This window comes from Patella vulgata, chromosome 4 (genome assembly GCF_932274485.2).
Source record: "Patella vulgata chromosome 4, xgPatVulg1.2, whole genome shotgun sequence".
NCBI classification, from domain to species: domain Eukaryota; kingdom Metazoa; phylum Mollusca; class Gastropoda; family Patellidae; genus Patella; species Patella vulgata.
Window position 1 is genome coordinate 66,871,253 of NC_065882.2, and position 26,865 is coordinate 66,898,117.

Sequence of the window (26,865 nt, forward strand, 5' to 3'; positions counted from 1 at the left end):
TTAGAGATGTTGTTGCCAAATGGCCAGGGGCGACACACGACGCTCGCATTTTTAATGAAAGTGGCGTTCGTCAACTGTTTGAAAGGAGTTTGGTGCCGGCTGGATCCCATTTACTGGGAGACAGTGGGTATCCCAGCAAGAGATATCTCCTGACACCATTCCTGCACCCACAAGTTGGACCTGAGACTAATTACAACAGGTAATTCGTTTGTTTATATCCACAGCCGCGCTCCCCCACTTTAGCACATAAATGATTAAGAGTAGTTTCCCTTTGCAATTTGGTAAATTCTATAATATGGATTTGTGTTAAACGAAATGAAATTTAAGCTTTAAGTTTATTTATGCCAACAACTTAATAAATAGGAACTTGTAAGTGTAACAATGTTAATTTTAATGTGTACTATACATGGTGGATGAATGTGTATATATTTTGGATATACAAGTGTCAATCATTGGCCCTATGCATCAATATGTCAATAATTTTTGCACTGCATTACATAAAAAATATATGAAAATGCAATAATAATTAAAGATAGGATAACATTTTGCAGTAAAATATTGTTTGCATTAATGCATTAATTATGTAGATAATATATGCATTATGTTAATGAAATAGATGAAATATATATAATTTTACATTACTCTATATTTATTTAAATATTTTTTTTCACAAAATTGATGCGAGTACAATTAAACTTTTCTTTAAAATTTGTTTTTAGGTCACACAAGATTACCAGAAGCTGCGTTGAGAGGGGCATTGGGCAACTAAAAAGGAGATTCCATGTTCTTCATGGGGAAATTAGGCTTTCACCCAAAAAAGCATCTAAGGTTTGTTAATGAGATATTCTTGTGTTTGTATTTTGGATATATGATTGTGAAGCTCCTTGTATTAAATATGTCATTTGAACATTAAGGAGAGAAAGACTTACAGGCCTACATAGAAGTGTACTTCTTTCTAAGTATTCAATCTATTATATGTTGTTGGCTTGATTTCAATTTTTACCATCTTTCACATTAACCACTTAAATATTTTACAGGTTGTGATTGTCTGTGCAGTACTGCACAATATCTGCAAGCAGAGAAACATTCCACTACCACCTGGACAGGACGGACAACAGGATGGACAGAGGCCGCCCCCTCAAGTTGTGCAGCAGCCAGCAGATGGGGTCAGATATCGACAACAATTTGTCAACCTACACTTCTAGACATGGTACTCAAATTGAAAATAATGTTCAGTAAATTTTCATTAAAGGGGCTGTTGCCTGTTTTTTCACTCAAATAAGTTGATGAAATGTATTTGAAAAATAATATAACCAATAGTAAAACAACCTTCTCTCTTCGGAAAATTAATTTAAAAACCTTAAATCCTTGAATTACCGCCTGCCTTGAATAATCGCTGGGTCAAATAGGTGTTTGAAATTAATAATAGCCAGGCGATTATTCAATGATTAACAGTATATAGTTTGGTTAAGCTATGGAAATGGCATTTTCAATTCGAAATAATGAAAGACATTGTTATTACCATTATGGATAATTGGCTTGTGTAATGAGATGTTTTAACCTATAAATTAAAAATAAATGACAAACTATCGTTATAATAGCAAAAAATATTTAAAAAGTGCTACAGCCCCTTTAATTTATCATACATCACTGAATACTTGCCTGCCCTGTATATTCACCTGTCATTATTTTACTTCATGCTTTTCTTCATTTCAAAATCATAAATTGAAATGACCCCCAAAGTGCCCCTTCTAAAATTTCAGGACTCTATTGAATAAAAAAAAAAAACAACTCTTCATCAATATTTCATTCTTTATTACAATGCAAAAATAAACTTTCAATAATTTTTTTACTCAAAGTAAAAAAATATCACATTTTTGTTAATGCCTTCAAATATTTTAGGTGAAAATTGCAACTTTCTCTAAGTATATGTAAGTATGAAGTATAGTTTCAACAACTCATGTAAGTATGAAGTATAGTTTCAACAACTCATGTTTTGGAAAAAAAGAATAAGTAAATATAACTATGTACACTTGAAATTATATTACAACAAAGAGAGATATCATCAGCTGTAAATATACACCACTGCTTCTGGCAGGTTGAGAAATTAAATCATTATATCAAGGAGGTTGGATACAAAACACCAAAAAACTAAGATACTGTTAAATTTGGTGCACTGGGTGTTGAAAGCGCTAGTTAAATGACAATGCAAAAGTCTTAAAGAGAGTGAAAGAACAGTTATAGAGTCACTAGGTTGTGAATGTTGATAAAGATAATCTTTAGATCTGTTTATATGCAGATATGAGATATACAAATATATGCAAATTAGGTCCTAGATGTTAAAAATATGTCCACTAAGTCAAAGTAGATTATTATTCAAAAGGGCAGAGGCAAAACAATAATATGGAGTGAATATAGGTAGGCTATGGTTAATATCAAACCAGAGAGCAGTCTTTATAGTTTCATATCAAATTTAACATTTTTGCTCCCTAATCATTATTTTAACCCTCGTTCGACTGAACAAAAATTGTCACACTAACTACTATTGCCAAGTATTGGGGTCTGCCAGACCCCACGTAATTTCTGACACAGATATTGCACTAACGATTCATTACACCGTTGCTAACGATTTATTCAACTTATGTTTGGAATAGTTCAAATAGTTTTCAATGAACCAGACCAAAAACAATCGATGAATAAAATTAATATTTAATTTTATAAGTAATTAAGAATTATTTATCTTTTTTTGAAGGAAGGGTGTCTTTCAACCCAATATCTTTTTAATGATTTTTTTTGGTTTAAAAATCAAATTGCTAGGTTGTTATCGAAACAAAAATGTATCCAAACACCAAATTTTGATAATTTTGGATGTTTTAAAAAAAATTACTTTTATGCCGATTATTAGATAAAAACGCTCAAGCTCCTAGTTTAAACTTTGGCTAACATAATTTTTTTACATTTTGTTTTCAGTCGTATCTATATCCAACCTTTTCAGAACACATAAAAGAAACGCATAATGAAGTTTTATGATGAAATTGTGATGGAATATATTAAATTCGTGAACTTACGCTTGGGGTCTGACAGACCTCATACGGTGTGCAAGGGGGTTGCGAATTTAACATTGTGTAATTTTTTTCAAAATGTAGACAAATAGATGTCAATACAATTTTCTTGTGTAGATATGGCTCATTTGAGAATACACAAAACCGGGGTAAATTACAAAGCTTTATGTATGTGTTACAGGTCAAAAACATGCAGCTGGGGTCTGACAGACCCCATTTAGTCGTACGAGGGTTAATATATTTTAAAAATTATTAGTCATTTATTTAACAAATGGGTGTTCATGACTCATCTTCATTATATTCTTGATCTTCCTGGTGAGTTTTACAATTATCAAACCCATAGAGAAGAATCTATGATCCAGACAAGACTCGCACCTCTTTTCTAGCACATTTGGATATGATAATAGCTTTTGTTTAAAAAATTATGTTGACAAACGTAATAAAAATCAAAGGATTTTTAATGGATGATAAGGAAAGTTGAAATTATTTTGGTTGTTTGAAATGTTTTTTGATTTATGATAATAAGTTACTTGCTCTATCTAGTCAAATTAATTTTCCATGAAGGAGTTATCTCCCCTTAAGAAAAGATTTTCACAAGTAATAAATTTCAGTATCCATTCTAATAACTTATACTTTTTCCTTGCTAGTTAATCTTTTGCAGTAACTTTTCCTAAATTTGTATCATGTTTCCAATTACATATCATGTATCCTGAATTGTAGATCAAATCTGCCCTCATATAAGTAGAAATAAGTGGCTCCAAGCATGCCTTTTTAAAGGCTTTTCTTGTTTGTAAACAGGGCATTTGAAGTTCTGTATAAAAAAAAAAAATGTTATTACTGTCAATGATGAAAATTATTGAAATCACTTGACTTTTTTAATTCATGAAGTGTTTTTTTATTTGCTGGTTCATCACATACCGGTGTAAAAATATATTATACTAGTATATAAACAAGGATTAATGATTGTCAAATCGCCTACCTGACATTGATTGACAAGTTGCTAAAACAAAAATATCCAACCTCCTTACTTAACTAACATCAAATATTTTTCACTGTTCTTTTTTCATTTTCTTAATTTTGAGTTCATAGTACTCAAGCTGAGCTTTCAAAACTTTGACTTCCAGCTCACTCTTCATGGAATCTGGAACTGGGAGCGTGAATGGCAGCGAGATGGGGAGCGACGCTGAGACCGGGACCGTTGAGACTGAGACCGGGACCGCGACTGGCTCTTCATTCTGGAGTTCACTGCTCTCACATGAACTGAAATGACATTACACTTATTAAAAAAGGGATCATCAAACTTGTTTGTTACTTTAACAAATACACAAAGGTTGAATTTCAGGAGATAAAAATTAAGATAAATTCAAGATGAGTGAACTTGCCAGTACTGTCTAAGCTATTCAAATACCCTGAATGCATAACATGGTCTTGACTCGTTTCGCTGACGACTGGTTACTTGTCGCTATATGTAGCACCTGTTTCGAAGTTAACAGTCTTCATCGGGAAACTGCCAATATTGTTCAATGTCATTCATTTCATTGACTCGGTTATATGGCAGGTAGGTTATAGCGATTGTAGGCAATCCAATCTTATCCATTCGGGGTATTTGAGTAGCTTAATGCCGATCCAAATACACTGATGTGGCAGGATGTATAATTAAGTCAATTTATTAAAATTACATGACTAATTACACTTGTATTAATGGATAATTTAGAAAAATTCTTCAAATCTTAACAAAATATTTGTTAGCAAGCTAGGTTCATATTTGTTAGGTTCCAAAAAGTAGTTTCAAATTAAAAATCGAGAATAATATTTAAGCAATGTCCATTGAGTTCAGTAATAATTCTATGAAATATGTGAGTGGTCAAGTATTTTACAGGAAAAAGCAATTGAGAAACCAATGGTCTGATACATACACACAAATATTAGTATATCTATTATTAACTGATTTAAATCAAGCTAAACTGCAAGAATCCACAAATCGAGGACGCTCACTTCAGTCACTTGTAAGTAGGATATTCACCATTGAGGCAGCACATCTGACACTGTAATCTCTAATTTAAAGATTATGAATCAAAATCATTCATGAAATTTTATACACAATGTGTATGAAATGGAACAGTGACATTTTAATGACTTAATGTTTTTGGGTGTTTGTTTGAATTACCATACCTTATGTTGATAAACTGGAGCATTGAAGTATCCAGCCCCGACCCACTGTCTATCCCACTGATAGAGACATTCGACTCTCCCAGGATGCTCTCCACGGTTGTAGCCACAGCCGAGAGGGGCGCAGTACTGGGACCTCCACCTGAAATTATTCATTGAAATATCATTTAAATTTTCAAACAGGTGAACATGCTATAATTGAAATGTTTAATTATATTGAAATTATTGCCTGAAATACAAAAACTAATAGTTAAATTACTCATTCCTTTACTGTACCAGCTAATAAGGGAACCTTTTTGCTAACTTGACCTGCTACAATGTTTACATGCAAGTATAAGCAATATAAAAAATGTATATACAAGTGCTTTTGAGTTATATGTAGCAATAAATACATTTATTTACAAGTGCTTTTGAGTGGCTGTAATTTCATATAATCAATATGATAAATAAAACAATACATAATTTAATACTCATCATTCTTCATTAGTCGCTATAAAGAATCATTATTATTATTATGATAATTATGTATGAAAATTTAGCCTTTTCTATTTTATTTTTACTTTTCAAATTGTAGACCTACATTAATGATAAAGTTATAAATGCTAAGACAAATTCATCTCATTTCATTGATTATTGATTACATCTATAATTATGTGTACACACTATATTATCAACTTAGCTGACATGTTATAATTTCAATAATAAAATTTTAATCAAGTGAATCTTTTCTTTTCTTTTTACAATTTATATTAGTACAACATATTGCTTTAAACTAAGCGATGGCCCACCGGTTCCACTCAATCCCGTCTGTAATTAGCTATCTCCTGCCTTGATTTGGATAGCAAGTTATACCATTTCTTTTCAATGTCGTCGACAGATCTTATTACATGTGGGTGCGAAGCGTTGAGTGACACTGTCACTGCAGCCCATGTCCTCCTCTTTTCTTCTGCTGTAACCCTTGAAGAAAATTTTCCCCTAAGTATTGCCTTGTTTGCTTTCCACTAACTGGACAAGCGATAGACATTCGTCGCTTGTCCAGTTCGGTTTTCGGTTTGCTTTTTTCGGAGCTTCCATTTTCTCGTCAAAGACAACAATATCGTCTGCTAATGGTGCACGAGCTAATCGTGCAAATATACCTTTATTTACAAACACAGTTTTAAGACAATATAACTTTACTTACCCGCATTTACAGTTGAATCCTCGATAGAAACATCGTATTTCCGGTAACTGATTGTAAACAAACTAAACTCGGCCCAGTCTGCTCTTCCGTTCTGCATGAAGCGCAAGCGCCGCCACCATGACATCAACACTGAGCTATAAATAACTTCAGGGAATCCCCGGATTTCCCATGGTTACATCGCTAAGAGTTTGGTTAGGACCCAAGTCTTACATTTAGTTAAAAGTAACTCTAAGACCCTTTATAAATATTTCTAAAGAGTAACTTTTAACTAAATGTTGTTTTAGGAAGTCTAAGAGTAAAAGTTATGAAAACTCTAAGAATTTTTATAAATACGGCCCCAGGCCGATAAAAGAGGCACAACTAGCTATTATCGAATACTAGTTATGAACATTATCGGGGACGAGAAATACTAACAAGAGTTAAACAAACAGCCGATCAGTCTAATAATGAGCGGACTTCTAAAACTTATAGACTCTACTGATTGCAATTTAACTAGTAAGGAGAAGGAATACCTATTGGACTTCGAGACAAAATGTAGTAATTTCTACGGTCTTCCGAAAATTCACAAGTGCAAGAATATCCAAGATGCCTGCTCAGTCCAGAAGATTGAATATCTAAAACTTCCGGCTCCGTCGAATCTAACATTACGACCCATCATAGCAGGACCTGCATGTGAAACCCACAGGGTAAGCAATTTTATGGATATTCTTTTACAACCATTCTTAAAACATGTGAAAAACTATATTAGATATAGTGTAAACTTTTTAATCGACCTTCTACATAGCCTACCATCTAATGCTTTACTGATTACATTTGATGTCATTTCATTATACTCAAACATACCTCATGATTTGGGTCTGAAGAGTGTACGATCCAGACGACTGTCATACACGAACGCTTCACAACATCATTTATTCTGATTGGGGTTCATTTTAGAAAATAACTGTTTCCATTTCAATGGAAAATTCTATAAACAACTATTAGGTACCTCGATGGGAAGAAAAGTAGCTCCTGTTTATGCAAATCTAGTTTTAGGATATTTAGAGCACCAAGTGGCATCAGAAATCGAACAAACTATAAGCTTGGACATGAAAACATTTTTCCAAGATAAATGGAACCGATTCCTTGACGACTGTTTCATAATTTGGACACACTCTGTCCTAGAACTAGAAACATTCAGAAAATAATAAACAATATTGATCTAGCATTTAATTTACAATGAACAGAATATAGCCTTTTATTAAAAATGGCACTAAAATTAAAAACAGATATTTTCTATAAGACAACTGACACCAAACAATACCTTCAGTTTGATACATGTGATCCCAAACATACGAAAGTATCATTGCCATATAATCTCGCTCGCCGTATTTATAAGATCGTTTCATCACCATCCACAAGAGACACAAGATTAGAGGAGTTGAGATCATTTCTCACGAAGAGAAAATATCCATCCACCCTAATTTCTGATGGAATTTTAAAGGCCAAGACGATTGATATTGGTCAAAACTAAAGAGAAAAATCTCCATTCCCAATAACATAACAATCTTATCAAAAGTTGACAGGATGAGATCGGGAATGCAGGGGGTAACATAATATATCAAATCAAAAAGACAGCTAAAACATTTAAAACAAATATTAGGAAAAACCAAATTCGTAACCCAAGACGAACATACAGTGTACAATTTTCCCAAATGTAATGGTAAACGATGCGGGTTATACAATTACATATTAGAAGGCACAAATTTCAGGTTCAAAAATGGGTCTATTTTCAATGTCAACACCAATATGACATGTAACGTCAGTTATTTAATATATGTTATAACTTGTTGTGGATGTGGTGAAAACTATATCGGGTATAGGAACAATCTGAGAAAAAGAATGAATGTACATAGACAACAAATTAAGGACCCTAAGACAAGAATGATCCCATTAAGTGCACATTGATACCTGTGCGAAGGACAAAGGCCCTAATTTTGTTGTATATCCATTCTATAAAATATCTATATTTGCTAATATACGAATGCGAATCAAAAAAACTATTTCTCGATAAATATAAACCGAAATTAAATGGTTTGATTTGAATCCATTTGCATAATGTATTATTCTTCATTATAATAACATAATTAGTTACGTCACACTATTGTTTCTATACCTAGTTACCTACATTACTTTAAAAATTATATGAAACATGTCAGTAATAAAATAAGTATCTAGAATGGACGCATTTACGGTATTTTACGTATATACACAGCCATATAGTCTTTTATTCTATTTGATTAGGCAGATGTCACAAAATTGATAATAAAATCATCTGAACTAAATTAAAACTAAATCTATGATCATTACACATTCCGTATATTTTATACAGAACTCCTCCCTACATTATTGTTTTATTGTAAACCAAGGTTAACATATGCAGGATCTGGATTTAATGTTTGATATTGATGTTCTTCATTTTGTTGAGTTGAACCTTCTTGTAGAGTATCATAAGTAATATCATCAGATGTAGAGTTATCTCCTCCTGTTGTTGGTGTGTGTATAGTAGGACGATTATTATATCTATAACCACGTGTTTCACTGACTGGTTTAGATGATTGGTTTCTGTAAATGAAAATAAACTCATTTTAAAATTAACATAACATATTGCTTACAATCTATGACTCTCATGTCACTGTCTCAATGATATCCGTGTACAACTTACATACTGACTTGTTGTTTAGTAATGTGCTATAAACAAAACTATAAATATATCTTACCTTCTGATTCGGACTATACGTTCATAAAATTTATATTTTACCTTTTAATTATATAGCAATGTACTGTAACACTAATTATCGCTGTAATTACTATACCAAATATAGCACCAATAACACCACCTGCAACTGGGCCCATGTCGTCATCTTTATTTTTAACTTAAATAATAAAACAAAAATACATTGACATTATTAGTAGCAATATTATCAATGAACAACGAAAGACCAAATAATGAGACTATGCGCATGTCCTTTAGTTTAACGTTTCCGGCTAATGGAACAAGTTCTATAAAATTAATTCTTGATATGCCAATACACAAGAAATATATAGTAAAAACAAGTCTGATTCCTATACTTAAAGATATGGATTATTTGAATATAATTTAATATATATTTACCCGTAATTTGGCCAGACCCTAAATGGCACCCATCGCAAGTCAAATTGCCAGCTTTGCATAGGTTCTGACAGACAGAGCACGCCACATTACAATTGTCACCGATGAATCCTAATTTACACTCTCTACACTTCCCTGTTATTCTGTCACAGCCATCGTTACAATTGGTAGAACATTGTTGTTGACATACGTTACCATGCCAACCATGTTTACAGATAGAACATGTTCCATCAGATTTATCACACTGTCCATTACAGTTAGAACTACACTGTTTATTACATGATATTACCCATCTCCCATCTTTACATCTAGTACAAATGTCGATATCATCTTGATTACAAACAGTACAATTACTATTACAGTTCTTATCGCATATATGTCCACTTTTACCATCAACACAAGAATTACATCTACCATTAGTTCTATCACATCCATCTTTACAGGTTGTACTACAAATCTTATCACACCCATCACCATATCTGCCTACAATACATTCAGTACAACTGCCATCTCTATCACATGTTTCTTGAGTCCCACCTATAATTGGCAGACATTCAGCACCACATGTAGAATTGCAGTACAGACCAACTGTATTAGGTTTACATCTATTACATTTACCATCGTCCCTGGTACAAGTATCAAGACAGTTAACAGGGCATGGTTTATTACAATCATCACCAAACATTACTGATTTACATTCTGTACATCTACCTGTTGATTTATTACATTCTCCAGTACAATTACTAGAACAAATAATTTTCACAGTTTGTACCGTACCATTTTAGGATACATGTGTCACATTGTCCTGTATTTCTGTTACAGTTACTGATACAGTTAGTAACTGTACATGCTGATTGACAGTTTGTACCATATCTACCAAAAACACAATTATTACAAACACCCGTTGTTTTATTACAACCACCAGAACACTGTTGATTACATGATGTATCACATTTATCTCCATACCATCCTACTTTACAACCATTATTACAATAGCCATCTACCTGTCTACATCCTCCATCGTTACAGTTACTAGAACATTGTTGTCGACAGTTTGTACCGTATCTACCGTTAATACAATCGTTACAAACACCTGTTGTTCTACTACAACCACCAGAACACTGTTGATTACAAGATGTATCACATTTATCTCCATACCATCCTATTTTACAACCATTATTACAATAACCATCTACCTGTCTACATCCCCCACTATTACAGTTATTAGAACACTGTTCTTGACAATTTGGACCATAGTAACCCTGTGTACATCTAGAACATTGTCCTGTATTCCTGTTACAACCACCTGTACACTGATCAACTAAACAAGATGTGTCACATGTACCTCCATACCATTCTACTTTACAACCATTAGTACAGTAACCATCTACCTGTCTACATCCTCCATTGTTACAGTTATTAGAACATTGTTGTTGACAGTTGATACCATATCTACCATCAATACAACCATTACAAACACCTGTTCTATTACAACCACCAGAGCACTGTTGATTACATGATGTATCACATTTATCTCCATACCATCCTACTTTACAACCATTATTACAATAACCATCTACCTGTCTACATCCTCCATTGTTACAGTTATTAGAACACTGTTCTTGGCAGTTTGAACCATACCATCCTACTTTACAACCATTAGTACAATAACCATCTACCTGTCTACATCCGCCATCGTTACAGTTATTAGAACATTGTTGTTGACAGTTAGTACCATATCTACCACTAACACAATCATTACAGTTTGTTCCATACCATCCTACTTTACAACCGTTAATACAATAACCATTTACCTGTCTACAACCTCCATTGTTACAGTTATTAGAACATTGTTGTTGACAGTTGGTACCATACCATCCTACTTTACAACCATTAACACAATAACCATCTTCCTGTCTACATCCTCCATCGTTACAGTTACATTGTTGATGACAGAGATAACCAAACCAGCCAGATGTACATGATCTACAACCACCGCTTCGTTCATCACAATTCCGACAGTTCTCATTAGCAAAAATACAATAAAGAAGTACACAATCTGAAAGAATAATTATTTATTCTGTATTATGCACAAGGCCGCGTAGGGTCAGTGCACTTTCAAATATTACTATTTATGCAGCTAAAATAAATATCACCCAGGTATCAACAACCAGCAATCAATATATAATCACCGTCGATTTTGCAGAATAAGATGATGATTGGCTGTGTTTGGCTTTAACTGTCGACTGTTTATAAAATGGTTCGTTCATAAATAAGTATATGCGAAAAAATATCAAATTATGAAACCCCTCCGATTCTTCACTTAAAACAGAGACGTTATGTAAATTGATTTATTGGCATTTAAAAACGAAAAAATCTATTTATGGACAAAAACATGAGTTGTAAGTGGCGTTCTTAAAGGAGCTAAGTCGCTAATATTTGAGACCTAGAACTTGACACAAATGGGTCACAACGCATACAATAATGTAATATGAATGTATATAAATTGATTTACATTCAATCGTTTCTGTTTTTACTGTAATTTCTAATCAGTTAGGTTCGGCGAAATATGCCAGTATTCTCAATCGAATTTCAATCTCTAGCGTCTGGTTATTCCAGTCTACGCCGATAGTATTTATTGGGCATGCTCTCCAGATAAGAATATAGCGTCACCGTTTGACATGACTTGTGGAATATGCCTAGTCTCGTTTTTCGAGTCCCTTATTACAAATAGCGCTGGAACGCCATTGGTACAGGATTCGTGTACCAATTGTAAAATGTTTATTTTGTTTAAATATTGGAGGTTAGAAGGCCATCTTTTCCCGGGAAGATCACAACATCAATGTTGATTTAAACCGACAAATAAATCGTGTTTTCAGTGTCGAATATTTTGGATGATATTGAGTTAGAGACTTAGCTACTTTAAATATAAATATACATATCAAAATCAGGAACCTAATAGTAGTATGGTGTTTTAATAAATGTAAGTATTTACATACATTAAAACACGTTCTATATACGATAAAGCACGGTTTAAGTTATAATACATTAGTGGCATTTATCAATTGGAAACATAACAAAACTGACACAGTTAACGTGCTCGATAACGATAAGAGAATAATTATCAAAACGTCGTGCTTGTGTATAATAAACCAGTGATTGCTGTCCCATATAACTGTGTCAGTTTTGGTTTAAGTTATGAAAATTAAAATCACAACATACCCGTTATCTGAATCACTTGAAATAATAAAATAAAACAAACCAGACTAGACCTGGACACCATTTTACCAGCTATGGCCTATGTTCAAATGAAAAATGTTATGTCTAACTTCTATAGCCCTTACACTACAAACAGAAAGAGAAATAATAATTACCAAATCACGTCTTGTCAAAGTTGAATTATTGCGTGTAGACGTATGACAGGGTATATAATGGGGAAAAGGAAAGGCATACATTCGTATAATGGGGACATGGATAACAATTAAGTAAGGTATATCAATAAGCATACACTTTCTAAGCCTTTTAAATATAGTGGCGGACATGCTTTCTTACTATTGAAAATCTGATACAATTTTACATATTGACAAATTCATACAGCTAACTTGTTATTGTAATTCTGTATTTAAACCGCTGACATTAGACTGGTGACTCTAGTTTATTTCTATCCAGTAGCTTTGCCTTCTGAAATCCAAGTCGAAAGTTATTGTAAATACAAAAAAAGTTATGTTTATTTTTTATCTGACAACTGACAAAATGTGTATTATTCTAAAAGTAACAAAGGTAACAAACAGTATCAGTGATTTGAGATTAATAATAAGACCTGATTTTTAAACTTACTAGATTTATTCGTCAATTCATTTACAATAACCCAGTCGACACGCCGATTCACGCATTAATCCATTGTTTTTGATGGCATCTGAGGTAAGTCTACATAGGCCGGAAGGATGATATTTACACACTGAAGTTGAATTAAATCGTCAGTTTTGGTCATTTCACCCTTGAGCCCCCGTTTCGTCTTCTTATCTGAGATAGAAGGGGATTTCGCGTTCTTAAGTTAGTGTTAGTGAAACATTAAACGAAAAATATAATGTTGCACGCGTAAGTCGAATTAACCCATCTCTCATGGTGGGGGGTAGGGGGGGGGGTAAAGGGGGTGTTCTTAAGGAAGGACGGGGTTAGTCCTGTCAAATACAGGTACTTGATGACTGCCCCGTAGCCAGTGTTGTCCATTTCTAGTGATTTCCATGGGTAGGTTCACAAGAGAGTACGAAGACAATAATAACACTACAGTTTCAGTTCTTATGTCTATAATTCATTCAATGATTCTACTTGATGGCAAATGCTTATTGAACCCAATTGATCTATACTTCTCAGGACTAGAACTTTCCAGCCAGCCCTCATCAAATACATCTCCAAGTATTTCCATCAGTTTTCCATCCTATCCATGTATTACAAGCCTTACCTTAGTTTCGACATTTATCATCCATTAATGTAAGGTCATGTTGTATTTTTTATCCGTTCAAAAGTGGATTTAAAATAAAGTCTATTGGTCGAACTATTTGTGCGTACTAGTTTTAGATATTAACCCGATCGGAATTTGCCCATTATTATATTTTATGTGTGCTAAAACCGAGCCTCATTGACGATAACCTATTGCACAACCCCTAAATGATGAAACTGTTAAACGGCCGCAGTGCGCACGCCCGCCGCCAGAAGCAGAGGATTTCAGAGTTTCCACGACAATCACAATAATTCGACATTGATCCTTAACCCTTTAAATTCTGGAATATATACTGTAAATAGTGTCATTTTGCTCCTTGACCTATTCGGCGCCTGTGGGGCAAAATTTGAGATTTTTCGGTGACAAAATACAAAATTGCTAATCACCCAAAGTTCCAACAAAGGGGATATTCTGCAAGTATGGATCAGGAAAAATAGTTCTAAAATATACATATACATTTAATATGATTTTTTAAGGCAACGATTGTCATCCAAGTTCTACAGTTCACAACAAAAACCCTAATCAACATCATTCAAGCGCCCTGGCCCTGAGTTCACAAAGCATCCTCAGACTTAAGTTCAGAATTCACTCAAAATTGTTTACCTTATTGTAACTAAAATATGTCCCGTTTGAAAACATTTTTTGTTTTAATGTATCAAATACATCAATAAGAAAATATGTGCAAAGTTTTGTGTTTCTGGATCAAAGATATTTTTCATAAACAGTGATTAAAGTTGAGTAAATTCTTAACTTAAGTCTAAGAATGCTATGTGAACTCGGGGTCTGGTCATCACGCTCAAGTATTTTAGCCAATGCTTGGTCTACTGTTACATGTCTGTTTGGCACTGCTGAAAGACATGCTGCTTATTTCAATAAAATATTTATATGTAAATATTACATTCGTACATTATTTGTACATTAGATGATTTCAATGAAAAGTATTCAATGAAACGTTTATAAGTATATCAATAATATCATTAATATGTATACATTTCTAACATATTTTACAGTAGATATCGCTTGTCTGATAACTTTCTTATTCTACTTTAAATGAATTTGATTTGTCAATTATTTATTTATTTGTGTGTGTAAGAAAGGGTTGCGTGATAAATAAAGGTAATGGAATCAACCGGAATTCTGCATAGATTGATTGGGCCGAATCTTTCGGCTAATGTGTCCCTCGCAGACGTTAATGTTATCCGCAGAAGTTGAATTAACTTATCTCTGATGAGGAGAAAGGGTGCGTTCTTAAGGATTGGAGGAAGGGTCTGGGTGGGGATGAATCTTCTTAAGCAGTGTTTTGATAACATCTGAGGTAAGTCTACATAGGCAGGAAGGCTGATATTTATACGCTGAAGTTGAATTAAATCGTCAGTTTTGGTCATTTCACCCTTGGGGTCCCGTTTCGTCTTCTTATTTCGCTTTCTTAAGTTAGTGTTATGTCCTAGTGAACCAACAGTGAAAAAAATAATATTGTACGCCGAAGTCGAATTAACCCATCTCTCAAGGGCATAAAGAGGGTGTTCATAAGGAAGGAAAGAAGGGTCGCGGATGATATCTGAGGTTGGTCGACTTATGCACGAAAGTTGATCGTTGTACGCAATGGTCGAAGTAAACTCTAAATTCCGACGTTTTGTCGGACCTCACACCCCTATGGGAATGGGACCCACAACTTAAGAATCAAGTTCAAAGTATCGGGCACCGCTATTCACTCATGTAGCATAGTATACATTTTAGCCAATGGACCCTCTACATGTAGAGTCACAAATTTTATTTGATTAAAAAAAAAAGCAATAACGTTCATTTACACCGTAATTACGGTTGATATCGAATTTGGTGAAATCAGACTGACATTTTCCGTCAAAGCGACAGCACCCCTTTACGGAAATAGTGTAAAAGCATGTAATACAAAGGTTGTGTACCCTCCCTAAAAGTCAAATTCTTATCCGATTTTAATCAAACTTTAAATATAAGTTTATATTCAACGATCTCGGGCCCTGTTGATATTGATGCATGTCGGACCGTAACATCTTGGATTATGGTCCCATATTGTAAAAAATCGCCTTTTTCTTAGCTTGTTCTCTGACGATCTCTTGCAAAATATATGCTTACCACAATGTTAAATGTAAGAATTAAACACTTCCAGAAGTGACATATTTTCCTTGCAAAACATGCAGAGTCGACCGCAAACGACAATGGGCCCATGGGCCACATAACGTTCTAGTCTAAATTAGGGGGACCTATTAATCCAACTAGTAGCTATTGCGTCATTCAGAAATAAAATAAAACCAAGTACGAACAATCCATACCATTAGACAAAATGAGAGAGAGAAAGAGAGAGAGAGAGAGAGAGAGAGAGGGGGTTTTAACGTCCACTCGACACAAACTAGGTCATTTCGGGACTAACATAAGGTTCAATTTTATTTCAATAATTCGCGTGCGTGTAGGGGTCTTTAGCGGTAGGAGAGAAACCGGGGGACCCGGAGAAAACCACGAGGTTGGACAGGCGACCCTACACTCCTTGTCACGTACAACCGGCGAATCGAAACTACGCCAGTTGACTGAATGACAGACTTTATGATACAGCGCGCACGTTTTAACCATTCGGAAACCCAACCCCCCAGACAAAATTCGAAGACCGTGCATTGACATTTGAGAAGACCTAAAAGGTACATGGTTGTATTATGGTGGAGATACCGGATTCTCACTTTCGCTTGCAAGAGGTTTCTAATCTTGCGACACAAGGCTTCTACAACAATTGTGACCGGCCTGTTCCTTCCTATGTACCAATTTCCTATGTAAACAACATATTTCCATATTTGTAAAACTAGCTCTGATATCATATCTGGTAAATTCCACTCATTTATTTTACATAAAGATGGTAAATGCTGGCTCTTGGTAAAAATAAAAGGAAGGAAATGGCGGCACTTGCCAATCCCTGTACTTTGTTTAAAGATGAATTGTTTTTAATTACAGAATGTAGTATCTATTTCACTAGAATTTCCTTTTTGTCCTACCTAATAAAACTTATTTACGAATTTGAAACCATTATTATGCTAAGGTCATAATAATGCTACACATATCTAATGTAATGTATGTATTTATTGTGATTTATTTACGTGACTTCAAAGCCGGCCAATGAACTCTTAACATAACAGAGTTATTCTTGTAGTATAGTTGCTCTACTTTTACACATTAATCACATAGATCATTTAAGTCAATACGCACCATGCGAAAACATTCAGCAATTTGATAATGCTCAGAACAGTCAACAAAATGGACTCAATCGAAGCAATTTTTATCTCTCTGTTAATATATTTAAAATGTAAACAACGTGGTCTTGTAAGTTGCGTCAAAATTCCCTTTGTATTTTGTTTTTAAAAGTATTGAATGAAATGTGAAATATTTGCATGTTATAATCGATGTGTAGACGTTATTATGCTCAAACTGAACTGGAGCGAGCACCAATCTACACCGACAACTTTTTGTGTGAATATAATACATGTCGCACTTTATTTTGAACATTTAATTATTTATTTAGCTTCTGTGATATTGCATATCTGGAATAACGAATAATATTCGAGAATAAAATGAAATGGGGTAAAGAAGACCGATATACGCCATGCAATGTGCTACAAAGGGAATTTTGTTTGGACAGCAAGGCTACGTCCTACTCTTATATAGAATTCCAACTGACAACGGTTCTTTTACGTGCACGCCAATGTTATGGTGCAAATATATCATCTAATCACACAGTTTGTACCCAGGAAGGCATCTTTTAGGCTAAAAAAATATGAAGACGACACGAGACGTTTTTAATATATCTTATTTATTAAAATATAAAGCAAAATTTATTATGAATCACAAAACAAGCAACAATCAGTTGATGTGTAGAATAATAAAAATCAATTTTCTTTATTCTTTCTATAGTATATCCACGGGTTTTGCGCATTGTACTAAATGAATATTTTCAGTATATTCACGGCTTTTGAGCATTGTACTAAATGGATATTTTCTTTAAAGTAATTCATTATAATTAACGGACAGTCCCGTTATTTCGTAAGCGAGGTAAGTCTCATTATGTATTCGAGTAAACGGAGGCAGACCACCAATTTCGCCTCTCAAACGTTATGCACAGATGGGTCAAAAACGTGAAGAGTTTTACCATATATTATTGATGTTGTCCTTTTAGAGTCATTTATCATTTTTCATCCTTAGAATATTTTTCTTTGGGAAAATTAAGAGTGATCTGTAACTTAAACCGACTGTTATCTTAAACAGTAACCTACATAGAAAATTGTGTGAACGGGCTATTTTTCATCCTTAGAATATTTTTCTTTGGGAAAATTAAGAGTGATCTGTAACTTAAACCGACTGTTATCTTAAACAGTAACCTACATAGAAAATTGTGTGAAAGGGCTATAAAAAGAACTAAACCAAGAATTGTCGAAGGAGGGATAGTCGAATGCTAAGAAAAACTTCGGCACCCCACAGATGTTAACTTGTAAACTCTGTTATGCCCTAAATTATGATTATTCACCAAAACCAGTCTCTTCAAACGACCGTATTCAATTCTAGACCACACGTCAACAACAGTCGCCATGCAAAATGCAGAAAAAGTAGAGCGAGCTTGTACAAAAACGATTAAGATATTAAAATTGTTACAACAATTTGGTTAATATTAATTAACGTAAACGTAGCCATTTAAGTGAGGCGTACAAAACGATTAAAACATATATTACAGATATTAATAGAAAATTTACAGCGAAAATATGAAAATATAATTTAGAAAATATTATAATTCGGCAATAAAATATATAACATAAAACTTTACGCAAAAACATATTATAAACATATGAAGAAAAACTTTAACGTGATATAATACAAAGAATTGACAAATAATATTTTATATAATTATTATACTAACAACAAAATAAAAACAGGTCACAGAAAATCAGTTTTAAAAAGCTTGAAATATGCCAACACGTAATGACGTTACATGTTACACGTCGTAATTTTAGATTTACAATGCGAAATACGTCCCCACAAAATATTTTTAAAGTTTATAGTTTAAGAAAATATTTTGGGGCTTTCTAGATAATTTGGATATGACTTCTGATAGTCAAATAATTATATCCTCTTATTCGAAATTAATGTCTTTTTAATACTATAAAGATAAAACTATGACGTACCCAATAAATAAATTGTAGTTACATACTAAGCAAACAAAAGTACGAATAATTAAAGTGTTGATTTAATTGTATAGAATTATTATACTAATTACAACACAGTAAAAATAAGTCACCGAAAAACAGTTTTGAAAGGATGGAAGTATGCCAACTCGTGATGCTGTTAAATGTCACCGCTCGTATTTTTAGATTTACAATCCGAAATACGTTACTATAAAATGTTTTTAAAGTTAATAGTTTTAGAAAATATAATATTGGGGGTTTTCTGATAATTTGGATATGACAATAATGTAATTATAAAAATATAAACATTATGACGTAACGAATAAATAAAGTAAATATACCAATGTAGTTAACAGATAAAAAAAACAAACAGCACAAACATAAATATGAAAAACATAGTTATTGTATATTAATAGTATAAAAATATAAATATAACGAAAAGAATGAATGGATTAAATATACAAATTGTAGTTAACTAATAATAAGCAAACAAAACAAACAAAAATACGAATAATAAAAGTTTCGATTTTATTATATTTGATGTCAAATACTTATCATACTGTATTTCTAATTTTACGACTATGCCTAATTACCAATAGCAACAAACACATGAGATGAAACCTAATTAAAGGAATCTATACGCTCAGAGAGCATATATTAATTTGAAATCTTGCGGTATAGAAATGCAACAATTATTACTGTCATTCTAACTTATATTAATATACAACCCTATTCTTTGTGACGTCTATACGCCAATGATGATAACCTCACTCCTTCTGTAAAATATTATAACGAATACCGTACCTAGTAATATAAGCTATTTATAAATGCAGATTTTTGAAAAATTACCTGTCTAATATCAAATGTAACAATAACATTATCAAGTTTCATAATAATACGATGTATATTATAACTTACAATCAACAAGAATTGGCATACATTGAGAAATGATCCAGATAATTACCAATAGCATCGAAACAAAATTTCACTTGTTCCTGAAAGTAAATATAACCAGCAATAAATTAGACTGTTACAGTGATACAGATTAAAATTTATAAATAAAGTTAAAATGCTTTTTAATACACTTGATAAGGTGATTAATTTTGACTGATACAAAATAATTCATCAACAGAGGGTTGTTGGCGTTAACATACAGGAAATAGGACTTCTGATTATCCTTAATTCATAAATACACGTGACGCATTAGTGTAATAGTGCAAGCAAGGGAAATATTAGAGGAACATACCTATGTACACATTAGCATATATATATTTTTTTTTTAAAAAAACGGCTTAATATAAGTGAAAAGCGTGTGGTTACTCACATAACAAGTAATAATCTGTGGTCTGGATACTCGAAGCTGTATTATAGTCTGTAACACACTGACGTCTTGTTCTATGGTTGATCTTTCTAAGATGGCTGCCAGAACACAGAGTAATCCCCCCTTGTCCACACCAGTTCTAAACAAATATGATATTTATATTATGTTAAAAACTATGATTAAAACAGTTCAAGGGTGTTTCTATGACGTCCAATTGTTAGTAATCTATAAATCATTGCGTCCTCCCGTTAGTAATCTGTGTATATTGGGGTGCCGTTAAGCAAAATTAACAGAGAAAATATGTATCAATGCAGTTTGTTAACTGAACGGACCCGTCTGCTCAAAATGACAATTAGCTCCAATATGTAAACATAAACAAACATATTGTCAGATACTTAAACATGTAAACAAAATACAATTGCACGTGAACGAAATGAAGACCAAGATTCTCAATACCAATCAGACGCAGTAATCAACAATAGAGTATGCCCCTGTCCATATAAAACAAAATTACAGAAATATATACACATATATATTTACTAGTAGCAACACACAATTGCAGTCATAGATGTACTAAAATCTTATCTTTTTTTAAAAGCAATGTTTTATTGAATAATTTTTCCGATGTTTCACAGGGGTTTTGAGAGATTTATCCAGGTCTTCTCTCTTGGGTGTTTTAGATACAGATCTGCAATAGGGTTTAAACGTTAGGGTGTGTTTTAAAACGCGGTATATAAATCTAAAGCGTTTTGTGTTACAACGTTGGTATTTTTCATTTAGTTAAAAAATTCATAATAAAAAAACACGGGGATAAGGCTTACTATGGTTATATTCATACTTGTAACATTTATATTTTAACTTACCGACAGTGTACAATAATTGGGTTTTCTGTTTGATCATATTTCCATGTCTGAATGTGTTCCAACAGGGTGAAAAGGGGACTGGATGATTTGGGTGTGTTGTCTCGGCCTTTCCAAAATGTACACTGGTAGATTCTAACCGTTTGGTCTAAGTTATTCTGTATATTATAAACATAGATAAGTTAAGAGTCACAGTTAGTGTGAATGAACCATTGTCAATAATAAGAACCTTATTGTCAAAATAAAGTAAATAATATCATATCATCCCAAAGAGTTGTTGAGATCGCTGATTAACACTTTAGGGGTCTTTCGCGTATACTTAGCCACATAATTAGCAATTCTATTTAGTACGACGCCTCTTGCAACGAAGCAAACGACAATAAAGCAAATCTTAATGAATAGTATAGACTACAACAAGAATTTCTAAAACAGAATAACTTCCCAGATACAAATAAAAATAGTTGATTGAATAAAGCCGTTACAATAATCAACTTACATCTTGTGAAGTACTTGTAACCTGACATGTTATAATTGTATAAAATTCCTGTTGTATTTCTTCTGTTTTAGTTATAGTAAAGGGTTCACAGTTTAGTGGTTTATCTCTTGGTAGATACTGACCAACACCCTGAATAGATATAGTTACAAACTCTATAATATGCATATAAACATCCTAAACAGATATAACATAGTTATGACATCTTTCTTTCAGGATGATATTTATTTACTCTGGTTTAATCAATCTTACCTTGGACAATACTATTTACGACTTGATGTCTTGAATATTAGACGATATATGAAGAATCTTACCATAAGGGCATACACATTCGATAGCCATCTCTGACGGCTAAAAACATGAACGTCATATGAACTTTGCTTGTATGTCTGTAATTCGCCTGTGAGAAGGTTTTTTTTTGTTTCTTTTTTAAATTGAAACCCAGCTCTTACAAAAAGGTGAAAAGATTGGGAGACCCTACGGGGATAACTGACTGAACCTTCCGGAATTGAATTTTCTCAATTCCAAAAATAGTGTCAATCGAGCCAAAAGGAGGAGAAATTGGGAGTACAACGCATGTGCCGACTGCATAAAAAATATCTCAACCAATCATGACAACTGAAACATATTTGTTACTTAAAATACGCCACGATTCTACTCACACCACCTCAACTACCGGGACTGGCAGAACTGTGAAAGGGCTGTATTCCATATCACTTGATTGCAATTTTGTCAATTCGGGACGTTACGGACTGACAATCGAGCACCCCCAACTATAACTAATTTTAAATTATGTCCAATTTTACCTTATTTTTATTCTGTCCATAATCAAGGTCAACGATTGTTTGAGATTCTGTTTGTATAACCATTCTCCAGAAATCTATAACAGTATTAGGTAATGGTGTCTGGGTCAAAATATAAGCTCGTTTCCTTCTGTAGCTCTACAAATGAAGTTGTGTTAAAATATACATTAACCACCTTAGAAAATATAGCTCAGCAATAATGATCCTATCTAAAACTAGTGTAAACTATAAAAGATCAGAAACATTACTTACTGGTATATAAACTGCATTTATGTAATCTGTTGTATTCGGGACTGTTATTGACAAATATGGTCGAGCCTTTTCATCTGTAAAAAATATACAATACGTGTATGTGTAACACGATTAAAATATTTTTTAGACTTCATTTAAGTTTCTTTATTTTAAGTAAAATAACAATTGGGCTGATTTGGAACACAAAGTTTGGCAGATTAAAGTTTTTCGGTATTAATATTCATCCAATGTTTTGTTATGCAAAGGGTATAACTATCAATATAACAGGGTTGTCTGAACCTTTCGTTATAACAGGGTTGTCTGAACCTTTCGTTATACTCGTATATCATCAGGCCGCGCTGTTATATCTGTAAGATTATGGAATTGTTCACAGTTTTGTACTTGTTCTTTACAATGTGTTTTTTTTTCCAGCAGCCTAATTAGGTAGGTTTTCTCTGATTATTTCCACTGGCCCCGAAAGACCCCTGCGTACAAGCAAGTGATTGAATAAAATAATCTACCATATTTTAATCTCGATAGTAATGAAAGTTAACTCCCCTTTCTAATAGAAATAAAACAGCACTACGTACAAGCCAATATTGTTCCTATTCGATTTTTGTTTCGATTTTCTCTCAGTAAAGCTGTAGAATAATCAGCGTCTGTATATTTCGGACAAACCTGGTTCATCATCTACAATAGAGAATAGTCTATAATTGCACATAATCCATTGCCAGACTAACTTCCATTTCATTTCATGTTGCTGGAAGCTTTAGTTATTATCATATAGTTTCTTCCCCCATACAAACATTATAAAATATATACTTTTGATATTCGATATCTACCCATGTTTGTTAGTCCCCTTTATTATGTATAAACGGACATAACGGAAGTGGGGGAATATTCCATAACTTACTTCAAACTTTTCTTCTAGTTCACATTTACCAGAACTTTGTTTAACTTTAAGAAGATCTTGATAAACACCTTGATAAGATGTAACAGTCGTAGTAGTATCACCAGCTATATACCATTCTAATATAGCTTCATGTAGAAATACATACTGATCCTGGAAAAATTTATCAAGAACATTAAAATCCTAGAAAATCGACAGAATACATATGCATAGTAAATGAGAAACACGATACATGTACTTTATATATGTCGCCATATCTATCTTAAATAGAATAAGAAGTAATTGTATTTCTGTCTGACCAGGGTGTGGCTTGAACTAAACGATTGGAGATTAGTAACGTTGATTTATTATAGGAAAGTTAGATTCGTTTAGAATCATATATACTATTTCTACCTTATAAAGTTTATCAACTAAATTAATTATTTAGCTTGTGCGAAACACCGTACTGGATAGTCTTTAAGCTAAAATTGTATTTGACAGAAATAATCTACATCCTTTATTGCTTACTTAATGACAAACAGTCAATATCTGAATAATTAGTCTGTTGTCCTTAACTTGCATGTGAAGAAACATCGTAAACGATATGACATATCATTGTGTCCAAGCTTTATTATCTCTAAGTCACACTCCTTATTGACAGAAATGATCTCACTTACTTAATGACTAACCGTCATTGTCAAGTACTTAATATTAAGTAATTTAAATTTCATTACATCTTGTATTGTTAAATAGTTTAAATGCATTCATTTTATATAGTTTGGGGGGTTGGATGGCCGAATGGTTAGCACGTGCGAGCTGTATCATGAGGCCTGTCATTGAGTCAACTGGCGTGGTTTCGAATCCCCAGTTGTGCGTGACAAGGAGTTGGGTCGCCTGTCCAACCTCGTGGTTTTTCTGCGGGTCCTCCGGTTTCCTCCCACTGCTAAAGACCCCTACGCGCAAGCGAATTATTAAAATAAAATTAAACCATATGTTAGTCCCGAAATGACCTAGTTTGTGTCGAGTGGACGTTAAATCCCATCTCTCACTCTCTCTCTCTCTCTCTCTCTCCTCTCTCTCTTTATATAGTCTAATGATGTCAACGTGGGATTTTAATTACAGTTATAAATAGTTTAAATGTATTCACCTTATATAAGGTTTAATGGTATAAACAGGCGAGTTGTTAGTGAGACAGTAGAAGAGTAAAGGAAACAAACGGAGATTGAGTCATATATTTTGTCAGCTGAAGTCTTTATTTAAACTTATCTTTGAACTGAGTAACTATATCACAGTATATCATATTTGATCTGAGTTTGTAAATATAAGGTTTAATGGTATAAACAGGCGAGTTGTTAGTGAGACAGTAGAAGAGTAAAGGAAACAAACGGAGATTGAGTCATATATTTTGTCAGCTGAAGTCTTTATTTAAACTTATCTTTGAACTGAGTAACTATATCACAGTATATCATATTTGATCTGAGTTTGTACATTTACTTTATAATCTTCAACTTACATTAGTTTGAACCATATTTACTCTTTCTCTTCTCATCTGTGAAATACATTTAAAAACATCAACAGAACCTTCAGCTTTACCTTCTTCTATCAGATAATCTAAAGCTAAGAATGTTCCTGTTCGTCCAATACCAGCACTGAAAAACATGGAACAGACCACTATAATTATTAATATCTCACCTTTAGCAGACGTTGTATGTACATTGCAATAAGATATGATAATGAAATATGTTCTTATATTAAAAAATATGTCGTATTTCATTTCAGAACATAATATTCAAATTCACAAACTTTGTTACAGAAGTAACTCTCCAACACACGTAAAAAACCCAACCAACCTGCAATGTACAACTAATGGTCCTGGATGGCGTGTTCTTGATTTGTTAACCTTGTTTCTGAATTCTACTAATGACGCCATATCAATCGGAACACCTTTATCAGGCCATGATGTATAATGGTATTGTTTAATTGTCCGGGATCCACATTCATCCTGTATAAAACGAGGTTTAATTCTTAATTAATATATATATTTTACCTACAACAAAGTTTATTGACGATTAAATTGTCTTATTATGGATATCATATTTTAGTAATACAGCTTACTTACTTTCGTTATTTTTAATGTCCTAATAGTAAAATGAGCCAATACATCCTCTTCAATCAGTTCAATTTTTATCTTTCTGAAAGTCTTTACCTTGCCACTTGATGGCCAGTATTTTAAACATTTCATCTGTTAGTAAAGACAATATGTTAAAGTATGATATTTCTGTTTTTGTGTTGCATTTAATTTGATATTATCCAACAAAAAATCGACATTATTATATCAACAAAAGAAGTTTCTAATTACAAAATACAAATATAAGAAGGAAATAACTCTCAGTCTAGACTGAATGGGAGGTGTCGCACAATATTTATTCGGGAAAATGTGATCATGAATCATCTAAATTATTGGGGAATATTATCGTAATCTAAGATAGTTGTTATTGATACTTTTGAAGCTTGTAACGATAGATTGGGTCAACGCAGACATGAACCATTATAATGATGGGTAATTATTCCTAGAACAATACACATGTACGATAATGTCTTTAATTTTATATTTGCAGCAATGAGATCATTTTGTATTAGATTCTTCATACATTAGATATAATAATTTCCGCATCTATTTGTAACACCGACTGACAACTGCTATGGACTATCCTTTTAAGATACAACTTACTCCACCGACTTCTTGTAGATTAGTAACCATGGCAATCTTTCCAGTTTTAACATCCCAAAGCATCCTGACAAACTCATTGATGTTAACTTCATTAGGACCTAAGTATTATATATACCATTATATAGATCAATGTGAAATTTATAACACTGAATACAAATTAAAACTATGCGATTTTAGCAGTGGTATTAGAAAAGAAACATGGTGAAAGTATCGTTTAAGACATAAAGTCCACTTTATATTAGCAGATACAATATGAGGTTTACATGTATCACCTAACTAAAA

The 26,865-nt window shown here is 33.0% G+C and overlaps 3 protein-coding genes and 1 pseudogene across 3 annotated transcripts; all 4 read right to left on the reverse strand.

The window, feature by feature from the left end:
- Nucleotides 1–1,800: 1,800 nt before the first annotated feature.
- Nucleotides 1,801–6,305, reverse strand: LOC126818027 (uncharacterized; annotated as a pseudogene).
- Nucleotides 6,306–7,215: 910 nt separating this feature from the next.
- LOC126817749 (multiple epidermal growth factor-like domains protein 10) lies at nt 7,216–10,247 on the reverse strand. Its single transcript, XM_050544893.2, has 3 exons — nt 9,566–10,247; nt 9,212–9,326; nt 7,216–9,015 (listed from the first exon to the last, which is right to left on the reverse strand). The coding sequence occupies exons 1-3, from the start codon at nt 10,245–10,247 to the stop codon at nt 8,805–8,807; spliced, it is 1,008 nt and encodes a 335-aa protein (XP_050400850.1). The 3' UTR covers nt 7,216–8,804.
- Nucleotides 10,248–10,305: 58 nt separating this feature from the next.
- On the reverse strand, nt 10,306–14,971 carry LOC126817743 (multiple epidermal growth factor-like domains protein 10). Its single transcript, XM_056100285.1, has 2 exons — nt 14,962–14,971; nt 10,306–11,621 (listed from the first exon to the last, which is right to left on the reverse strand). Exons 1-2 carry the CDS (start codon nt 14,969–14,971, stop codon nt 10,306–10,308), a joined length of 1,326 nt encoding a protein of 441 aa, XP_055956260.1.
- Nucleotides 14,972–17,884: 2,913 nt separating this feature from the next.
- Nucleotides 17,885–26,725, reverse strand: LOC130012427 (receptor-type tyrosine-protein phosphatase alpha-like). The gene is made up of 12 exons (XM_056100364.1): nt 26,584–26,725; nt 25,972–26,094; nt 25,703–25,854; nt 25,366–25,501; nt 23,877–24,026; nt 23,554–23,653; nt 22,985–23,058; nt 22,736–22,870; nt 21,933–22,061; nt 21,440–21,594; nt 20,580–20,715; nt 17,885–20,250 (listed from the first exon to the last, which is right to left on the reverse strand). The coding sequence occupies exons 1-12, from the start codon at nt 26,644–26,646 to the stop codon at nt 20,176–20,178; spliced, it is 1,428 nt and encodes a 475-aa protein (XP_055956339.1). The 5' UTR covers nt 26,647–26,725; the 3' UTR covers nt 17,885–20,175.
- Nucleotides 26,726–26,865: the final 140 nt, after the last annotated feature.